At 42.7% G+C, this 10465-nt stretch overlaps 1 protein-coding gene across 2 annotated transcripts in view; it reads left to right on the forward strand.

Annotated features, from left to right (window-relative positions):
* FBXL7 (F-box and leucine rich repeat protein 7) overlaps positions 1 to 10030 on the forward strand; it is a 449123-nt gene extending 439093 nt beyond the window's left edge. For both annotated transcript variants that reach the window (XM_077116874.1, XM_077116875.1), the window contains exon 4: positions 6638 to 10030. In XM_077116874.1, coding sequence (XP_076972989.1) covers positions 6638 to 7374 — 737 coding nt within the window. In that variant the 3' untranslated portion in view covers positions 7375 to 10030. The remainder of the gene's footprint in view (positions 1 to 6637) is intronic.
* Positions 10031 to 10465: the final 435 nt, after the last annotated feature.

Consider the following 10465-nt stretch of genomic DNA (forward strand, 5'->3'; position numbering starts at 1 on the left):
GTCAGTCCTTTTGTGTAGATTATTTTCCTTTCTGGAAAGCGACCCGTTGCTCCCCCTCCTTCAGTTGGCTTCAGGACAAAACCATAGCAACCGTATGTTCAGTTAGTCATGAGCAGCCGTTGGCACAAAGAAACAGGAAACCAGCAGGTTTTCTTACATTTTTCCTCCAAGGAATTCTGGAAAGAGAAAGCATTGTGATGTGGTGGAAACTAGTTGCAAAACTTTGTGATTTGGGACATTCACAGTTTTTCTCAATGTGTTTCCTCTTCGAGTTAAAAAAAAAATATTGAGGGACAGTGTTCGCTCACATTCAAAGATTCTGAGTGTGGAGGGCCTAGTTTCTAAATTTCATTTCCTTCACTCAGTTATAGAAAATGATTTCTTTTAGAATCTCTATCTCTATCATGTACCCTTAGACTGCACAGTAACCAGGCCCTGTTTTTGGGGTCTTTTTGAACTTTAAAAAAAAAAAAAAAACAAAAACCACTTTGGCTCTCTGGGATAGAAATTCTTCGAGTTCTAGCCCGTGTGAGTGGGTCTTGCTTGACTAACCATGAATGAAGACTTACTGGCCTTTCTTTTTATCCACCTGAGTAATTTCCAGGTTCCAGGTATATTTGTGCAGCTTCCTTATGTTTCTCTCGAGGACCCCCTGAGATCTGGTATTTGTAGAAACTGAAACAAGGGGCAACAGTAGCTTACCAAGTGAAGAACACAGAATCCCAGACATTGGGGAGGGAGTTTTCAGCTAAGTGGTCTTGGAAGACCCAACAGGTCATTAGCAGAGATTTATCAGGAATACCTCTGAAAAGTTCCCCCCATTTCTGAGGGAATCTGGAAACAGTGTTGCTGCAGAGAGATGCCAGAGGTCTGTCAGAATTGACTTCACGTATGCCTCTTTCTCCTTGATTTTTACAGCAGGCTACTGATAGTAGCCATGTTCTCAGTGGCAGTAAATCTGACTTTGGAAATCTCATATGCTCGTCTAGAGCTAAATTTCCCTGCAGGATTTTAAACTGCCTGTCCCTTCCCTACAATGCAGTAAATGCCCATCTTGAAAGTTGTTTTCAAGTCATTGAAAAGTACTATAACTACCTGTTATCCATTAAGAATGTATTTCCACATTAATGGAATATATTGGATCTAACCAATCATCAAAATATAAAACGTTATAACTATTGTCTCTTTGGCAAATTGCAAATGAAATTGTTCCAAAAGGGCCCTCAAACTGGAAGCATGGCTGTCATCCTTAGCTCTCTTCCTAATCTCTCCTAAGATCTTATAAACCACCAGCTGCTTCTGCTTTCTCAGTACTTAAATTTATCCCCTCTCCCTGCATAGATGCTTGCCTCACTAAGCAGTTTCCTTACACCTATGTCAACCCCTAAAACCACCCTCCACATAACCAAACTCCACAGAGATTTTTTTCTCAAGCTACAAGTTGAACTCCTCAGGACAAATCTCCAATGACCTCCCCAAAACTCTACAGGAAAACTTCAAGTTCCTTAGCCAAGCATATAAGACGCTCTGTGAGCTTCCCCTTCCCAGGCTCAAACTGTACCCTTTCCTGTGTAAGCTCCTACTGAACCCCTTGCATTTTCCCAAACACTCATGCCTGCACATACTGGGATATGTGGGTACCTCTCTGACTTGAGGTGCTATTCCCTACTCATCCCAACTCTCTTGGACTTCTCATTCCTCAAGCCGCAGTCCAAACATCATCCAATAAGACCTTCCCCACCCACCCCCAGCCACCTAAGTGTTTTGCCCTGGAGGAGTCTGCCTCTTGAGCACAAGGAGGCAGAGCATGGCTAGGTTTTGCAATTGAGTATTTGCAAATTTCCAGGTTCTTTTCTCTCAATTCATTCTGAGCTTTTATAAAGGCAAGAACAAGGCATTTTTTATCTTTGTACTTTATGATATTGTAGTTAAGTGAACAAAGGGTGTCAGAGTCCTAAATAGTCATCTTGACCTCTAAAAGTTTCCAGCAAAGTTGCCATTGGTTAATACTCTAAGCCAGTTTTAGGGAGTTATAGTATGGTGATTCAGATTTCCTCAACAGTAAAAATGGGGTGATTGGGAAGATTACTGATTAATACATATTAAGTCCTCATGGGTATGCTCTGCTGAGAAGAGTAAGCACTAAAGAAATCCTATTGTTATTGTTCTTGTCATTGTTATTAACAAACTTGGAAGTCAGTAGTTGGTCTTTGTTGATTTGGCTATCTCACATACTAAACAAGGCAGAGATATCACCCCAGTAATGGGAGGAAGTGGTAATAAAGAGCATTTTCATGAAAGCCAAACGAAAATGGAATTAACTGAAGAGACTCCAATTTCAATATGGTCAAGCCATATTGTCCTTTCCCTGTTGAATAACAGTCTTACTCCTTGCCTGGTTGTTAAGGTAGACCCCCGTGATCTGACCACAATACACCATTTCTGTCTTAGTTTCCATGAAATCCTTTTTCACACCCTCCATTCCAGCCTGTGCACATTGCTCACTCCCCCATGGTCATGCCCAGTGCTTCCATGGCTCATGGATTGGCTCGTGCTACTATTATCTCACCATCTGTGCCAACTTTTACTCCATACCTGTGTACCCCAATCATTTCTCTCTTTCAAGAATACCCTTAGATAGTACCACTTCCATGAAGACTTCTGATTCCCTCAACATCTGAAGGTTCACTTCGTGATGGCACATCTTCTGGAAACCCTCTCATGCAATTCATCAATTTTATGCTGCATCCTAGTCATTTTTTATCTCCCTTCCTATCATTGAAAGCTGGGGTTGGAAGTAAAGAAACTTTTCTCCTAGTCTAGCTTTATAAATCACATAATCTCACTGATTTGAGATGCCTCATCTTTTAAAAAGGAAGATTAAATTGGATGGTCTCTAAGATTCTTTCCATGCCTATAATAAATGAATTCATGAACTAGCCATAAATATTATCTACTTAGCTACAAACCAGTTTATTTCCTTTTCAACCAAAATTTAGCAAATCTAAAGAAAGAGGCTAAGCCTACAATAAAAATTATTGATCAAAAATAATATAAATGGGGCAGTGCGATGGTGGCCCAGTGGCAGAATTCTCGCCTGCCATGCCAGAGACCTGGGTCCATTTCCCAGTGCTGTCCCTGCAAAAAAAAAAAAATATATATATATATATATATACATATATATATCAAAATAAGTCTCCTCATCAAAACTGAACTAAACTAGTATTTCATTTAATTGGAGACTCTTTTTCAAAATCAAGATACATGTTTTCCTGAACCAAACATGATGTCCTTCCTGAGTGCAGCAGATTGATAGTTTGTTAGAGGTTTTTTTTTGAAGGTGTTGTGAGGTGGGAACTTGAGTTAAATGTTTAGGAATGAGCTTACTGTGATCTTGAAAAACAAAATATCTTCACAGGCAGCCACTACTGTAAACATAAATTCAGTAATCACCTTGATAAGATAAGCAGGATGGCAGTCAGCCAAAGAAAGAGACTCTAAATGAAGGGACATCTCAAAGATAAAACTGAGAGGTACTATCTACCATCCATAAAAGCAGGACCATGGAGCTCATTGGAGCAGAGTGGGCAGCCTCTGAAAAATTCTGTTTGAGTTCCCCAGGCTGTATTGTATGTTTTATTCCTTTCCAAAATTCTTCAACTTGGTAGCATGTGGGCTTTTAACCTCATTATTCCCAGGACCTGAATTTTATAAAAGCTTCCCCGGCAGCTTGCCAAGAAATGGGAAGAAAGGCTCCTCTGGCACTATTGTGTGGCTGCTCAGAACCTGGAATATTGCAATGAACTGCCATGGTGCAGGAGTGCCTGGAGTGAGGCACCTGGCTTTAGAACTGCCAGAGGGATTTTCAAAAGTGAAAATATATACGTATACAGACAAAAAATTAAAAAAAATATATATATAGTCTATACAGTGGAAATATATATATATACATTTATTTGTATTAAAACATATGGATATATGCACATTTGGTATTTATATTTATATACTATAAATAAATATATTGTACATATTTATAGATTATATATAATTACTTAAAATATGCAATGAAATGAATATTTCATGAAATAGAAATATAATTATATATGATAAACAAATATAATTTATACATGTATATTTTTAGGGAAAGAGAGATTTGAGACAGTGATTAGCAAGCATCTAAAGATGTCTGTCTGGGCATTACCTATAAAATAGGTAGTTTTAAGAATCAGGTAAGAAAACTTTTATAAAAGTCTTTGTAAACTGCATATTTCAACACAAATCAAAAGTAGTGTAATTAACTATAAAGTGTGACAACTGTTTTCAATGTAGTTCGGCCTAGGTCAAAGTCCTGTGGACATTTAAATGTTGGAAGTTGAATTATCCCATCTGGGTCTTCCTATAGGAGACTTTATTCTCTCTATGACTCATTTATTCATTCATCATTTTATTCACTCAGCAAATAGTGAGCACCAGCTGTGAACCAGTCACGAGGAATATGGCAATTGAACTGTCCAGATCCGTTTTGTCATGAGCTTACATTCCAGAGTGAGACAGCAAATAAAAAATTGAATACATAAATATATGTTGCCGAGTGATTAAAGGTGACAGAACTAGAGGGGAATAAGGGAGGCCATGCTAGTTTATTATGGGGTAGTCAGGGGAAAGTTATCCAATAAATCGACATTTGCTCAGAAACCTAAAGAAAGTGGAGGAGGGCGCTCTCTGGGGAAGCTCTTTCCACACAAAGACCCTGAGGCTGGAGAATACGTAAAGTGTCTGGGAAACAGCAAGGAGGCTAGTGTGGCATGTGCAGCAAGAGCCACAGAAGTTGCGTTATTAGGTGAGGTCAGAGAGGACACGCGTGTGGGCAGATCATGAGGGTCCTTGGAAACCCTATTAGACTTCAGACTTTCCACTCGGAGTGAGATAGGTGCCAATAGGAATCTTTGAGAAGAGGAGGGGCATGATTCAGGTGATGTCTTCCAGGATCCCTCTGGCAGCTGAGTGGAGAATAGACTGTAGGGGGAAGGGCAGGGAGATTGGTTGAGGGTCAGATGACACAGGTGTTCTTCCTAGACCAATGAGGGTTGAATTGAATCCCAAGATTCAATGGTTAAAATAATAACACCTGTCTTTCCCATAGAGTTTCCAAGGTAGGTCCAGATCCACAATCTCACTGTGTCCTTATTGTATCCCTATAAAGTAGACAAACCAGTTCTTCCTTTCATAAAGGACAGTCTGTAGAGTCAGAAAAGTTAAGCCTCCTGACTAAAGGCCACCAAAGTAGACTTGACCCAGATGTGACCCCCAAGCCAGTGCCCTTTGTGCAACACAAAGTCATGTACCAAGGTCATGTCCCAGACTTCTCACTTGCATCTCATTTCTTTGAACCAAGAGCTGCCAGACCACTGTGGGCAAGAACTAATGTTTCCTGAGTCCCCACACCTTTCCAGGGTCAAGGGTAGACACAAAGTTCCATTTCATCTTCACAAATAGCTTGTGAGGAATAACATTATACCCATTTTTTAAGACTTTTTTTATTGTATAGTATAATGTATATACAAAGCAAAGAAATAAAAAAGCCATAGTTTTCAAAGCACTCTTCAGCAAGTAGCTACAGGACAGATCCCAGAGTTTATCATTGGCTACCATACGATCCCCTCATATTTTTCCTTCTAACTGCTCCAGAATATAAGAGGCTAGAGGGCTTAAATATATTATCATCACAATTGACTTTTTTTCCTTCTTTTTTTGTGAAAAACAATATATATACAAAAAAGCTATAAATTTCATAGCACAGCACCACAATTAGTTGTAGAATATATTTCAGAGTTTGACATGGGTTACTATGTCACAAGTTTAGATTTTACTTATAGCTGCTCTAAAATACCGGAGACTTAAAGAGATATCAATTTAATGATTCAACATTCATATTCATTTGTTAAATCCCATCTTCTCTGGATAAGTCCATCATCACCTTTGATCTTTCCATCCCTCTCTTTAGGGGTATTTGGGCTATGGCGATTCTAAATTTTTCATATTGGAAGGGTCTGTCACTAGTATGGAGTAGGGAGATGGAACTGTCTGATGTTCTGGAGAGGTTGGGCTAGCTTTCAGGACTTACCTGGACCAGGGACCCATCTGGAGGTTATAGGTTTCTGAAAAGTTACTCTAGTACCTGAAACCCTTGTGGAATCTTATATATTGCCCTAGATGTTCTTTAGGATTTGGCTGGAATGGTCCTGGTTGGGAGTGGGCAGGTTATGATAGGTAGCAAGGTCCACCTGAAGCTTGCATAAGCTTTTTTTGGTTTTGAAACAAAACAAAAAATTCAGAAGGATTGATTTGCCCATTGTCAGGCAACTAGTAATGGACCGGGCATTGGAACCCTTGACTTGTCTGACTCTAATGCCCATGAATTCCCCCCCTTAAGCCCAGATCATCCTAGTACTTCACTAATCAAGCAAATATGGAGACCCTATCCCTGCCTTCCTTCTTTGTGGGAGCCAAGACAAGAAGAGGTAAGGTTGGGACCAGGCTTGGAGCCAGGGTTACGAATCAGTAAGGGGGTCCGAGGCGGCCCCCCGCCCCCATTCTCAGCGGGCGCTCTGAGCTTGTGTTCTGTCTCTTTGTGTAGGGTGCTCCAAAGTGACCTGCATCAGCTTGACCCGCGAGGCCTCCATTAAACTGTCCCCCTTGCATGGCAAACAGATTTCCATCCGCTACCTGGACATGACGGACTGCTTCGTGCTCGAGGACGAAGGGCTGCACACCATCGCCGCGCACTGCACACAGCTCACCCACCTGTACCTGCGCCGCTGCGTCCGCCTCACGGACGAGGGCCTCCGCTACCTGATGATCTACTGCACCTCCATCAAGGAGCTGAGCGTCAGCGACTGCCGCTTCATCAGCGACTTTGGCCTGCGCGAGATCGCCAAGCTGGAGTCCCGCCTGCGGTACCTCAGCATCGCCCACTGCGGCCGCGTCACCGACGTGGGCATCCGCTACGTCGCCAAGTACTGCGGCAAGCTGCGCTACCTCAACGCGCGCGGCTGCGAGGGCATCACGGACCACGGCATCGAGTACCTCGCCAAGAACTGCGCCAAACTCAAGTCCCTGGACATCGGCAAGTGCCCGCTGGTTTCTGACACGGGGCTGGAGTGCCTGGCCCTGAACTGCTTTAATCTCAAGCGGCTCAGCCTCAAGTCGTGCGAGAGTATCACGGGGCAGGGCGTACAGATCGTGGCTGCCAACTGCTTTGACCTGCAGATGCTGAATGTGCAGGACTGCGAGGTTTCCGTGGAGGCCCTGCGGTTCGTCAAACGCCACTGCAAGCGCTGCGTCATCGAGCACACCAACCCCGCCTTCTTCTGAAGGGACAGCTTCCACCCCTCCATGTTTTCGTACAAACATGAACAAAGCAAAAATGTTGAAAGGAAAAAAAAAAAAAGCAGCGTATGTAAGCACAGGACACCCACTCATACCAGCTATTTCTTCCAGGAAGGTTCTTCGTAATCGAGTCCCATCCCCACCCCACCCGTGAATTTCTCGTGGGTAATCGAGGTTAAAGAAAAGAAGGGGAGAAAAGCCACATTCTTCCATTCCAGGAAATTGTTTTTTAATTCAGGTTATTTGTGGGCAGTTATCACAAAAGAGTACCTCAGCAGGTTCATCGTGGTGTCATTGGCAACTGCCTCACCCTCTCACCGTCCTGCTCCCTGTTTCCCCCCAAGCCTCCACACACCCCTATGCCTCCATATCCCCGAACAACAACTGCCACAGCAAAGCACAATGACGCTGGGTTGCCAACTCTTGGTACTACCTGGTTGGCTGAACACACTCTTCCATCTCACACCCAAGCAAATTCTTGTTAAATAAGCATCATAACACTTTATATATGCAAAGTGCTTTCCAAACCTGTTTAAAGAATCAATTGCAGAAGGAGAAGGAGATCTGCACTCTTTCCCCAATTCTGCTGTGTGACCTTAGGCAAAGCACTTCACCTCTCTGGGTTCCAAGTTCCAGCATTGAATCAGGTCACCCAACTCAAGGATCAGCTTCAAGCCCGTTGTAGAATTGAGGGACCAGAGATAACCATTAACAAAAGCAACCTGGCATGAAGCTCACAGGGAATCTGTCCCTTCCAGAAGCACTGATTCTGTGGCCAGGCAGTACTTCCTGGAGCTTCTGAAGGATCAGCGTCTGTGCACTAAGGTTCCTAGTTGTCCTTTTGCCCAATGGCAGCCTGACCCACGTTGTTATTTGCTTTGGTGGGGGGCGTCATCATCTCCTCCCTGCTGAGTGCTGTGGCATCCATGCCCTAATTACCTTCTGCTTCACCCCACTCCACACCAACTTAGGAAAGCAACAGAACTCCTAATCACAGCTGGGCCCAGATCCCAGCATCAAGTTGCTCTTTCCAGGTGCTTCCAAACAGTGGAAAGACACTCACAATTTTTAATTAGCAAGCAAGGCCCAAATGAACATGTCCTCAATGGTTTTTCTAATCTCCCTTAGGCTGTAGCTGGCATGCAATAGGCACACCTGTCCTCCATCTTCCAGGGACAGCCTCCTCATTTCCTTGTCATTCAGATAACTGTGCTACTCTTCTTACCTATTTATTTCTTTATGCCCCCAGACTTCATCACACCCCTGTTGGGGTTAAGTGTTTAATTGTGCACATTGCCATCTTGTGTGCCTCCGCCTGAGGCTGCCTGCATATTTTCCTTCAGAAAATGCAAAGCAGAAGTCCAGATGTTTAAATACCATGCACACAAAAATGCCAGACAAATGGCAGACGAAACACGTTGATAAGAACCTAGACTCTGGTCCACCAACCAGGCTCTTGAAATAGAACATTGAGGTCCTTGCCAAATATGAATTTTAAATGGTCCTCTTTGGATAGAAATTCATTCGCTAGCCTCATTTGTATGAAATCAGAAAACCAGAAGGAATTCTGTTGCTTGTTTTCATGAAACTCTGATGCCTTTTGCTAACACACACGTGGCCTTTCCTAAATTAGTCTTTGGCCAAGACCCTCCAGTATCACTGTTGAAATAGTCTGTCTCCATTTCTTTCTCAAAAGGGTCCACCATCCAAACACAGAAGCTCCGATCTCCGAGCCACGCACACTGAATTTGTTTCTGATCAGGCTTAACACTGCTCTCGACAACTGCACTCCCACTGTAGGCTCCCGCTCACGCTTTTTGTCTTGTGTTGGGAAGATGGAGTTAGAGTGAGGTGGCACCTGCCCAGGAAGGTCTGTCCTTTGTCATATGAATCATGGCCTCTTGTCCAATCAACATCACCAACAACTTAGATATGCAATTCAGGCTGTGTGTCGCAGGGTCAATGAATTTTTCAGCTGGGAACAGTGGTTAGAGAGGGCCACACCATTTAGAAATGCGAAGGAAATTGGAGGTGAGAGCACCAGCTCTGTGATTTCTAATCCTGTCCAAAGTTTCAGGATTTAAGAGTCCCAAATGATTGGCCCTAACCCTTGGCATCAGGGTCTTCCAAGCGAGCTGGCTTAGTACTCTGGGACTGAGAAGGGAGATCTCAAATGGCTTCCTGAAACAGAGGAGGGGTATCTCATAATGAATATCTTTATTGCTGCCACCTGGCCACATCACCTAAACTATCTTCCAAACACCAGACAAAGCGGACTTTTCACACTGATTGCCCAGGACGTAATTGTTTTTCTGCTTCCTCCCAGTTTTCTCTTCATCCATTCTGCTCCCCCTTGCAGTATGAATTGATGTTGGAGGTTTCTGGGGAAACAACTCAGCAGATTTTGAGAGACCAAGCAAAAGGCCTCAGTAGGAAATTTTTCTGTTTTAAAACATTGCTTCCTTCCTGGCTCTGCTGAAATGAATGCTCATTGTATTTAAATTCTAATGTTCAAATCACTGCGTGCTGTATGACTCTAGAAAGCCTTAATTTACTACCACCAAGAAATAAAGCAATATGTTGGTAATCAGGCTAAACTTCATTTCATACCCTTGCCAGGGGAGAATGGTGTTCAGATGGAGATGCTTATATGTTAGCAAGAAACTTACTTTGTGTGGAAGTACAGAGCAAGCCAGGTCACTGCAGCTGTTGATTCTTTCAAGTTTCATCCATGGTTTTGTCTTTTCCCTTTTCCTAATGACTTTGGCTTAAAATTAATAGGTAAGTGAAAACACATGACCTTCATAGTTTCATTCAGGCCCTCAATCCCTTAACCCAAACTACTGGAGCCCGATGTATTTTAGGATTCATAATTTTCCATGTTTTATAAAGGAATAATGGTGTAATTTGTAACACCCACAAAAGAATCCATGAAAACACCGCCTACTAAAACATATTAATATTTCTGCAGTAGCAGATATGAATAGTCACACTACATAAGATCATTTTACTCTGTAAAAGTCCTGCATGGAGGTACAAGGGTAGTTGAGTAGTATAATTCTTTCCTTCCATATGG

The sequence above is a fragment of the Tamandua tetradactyla genome, chromosome 9, assembly GCF_023851605.1.
Source record: "Tamandua tetradactyla isolate mTamTet1 chromosome 9, mTamTet1.pri, whole genome shotgun sequence".
Taxonomy (NCBI): domain Eukaryota; kingdom Metazoa; phylum Chordata; class Mammalia; order Pilosa; family Myrmecophagidae; genus Tamandua; species Tamandua tetradactyla.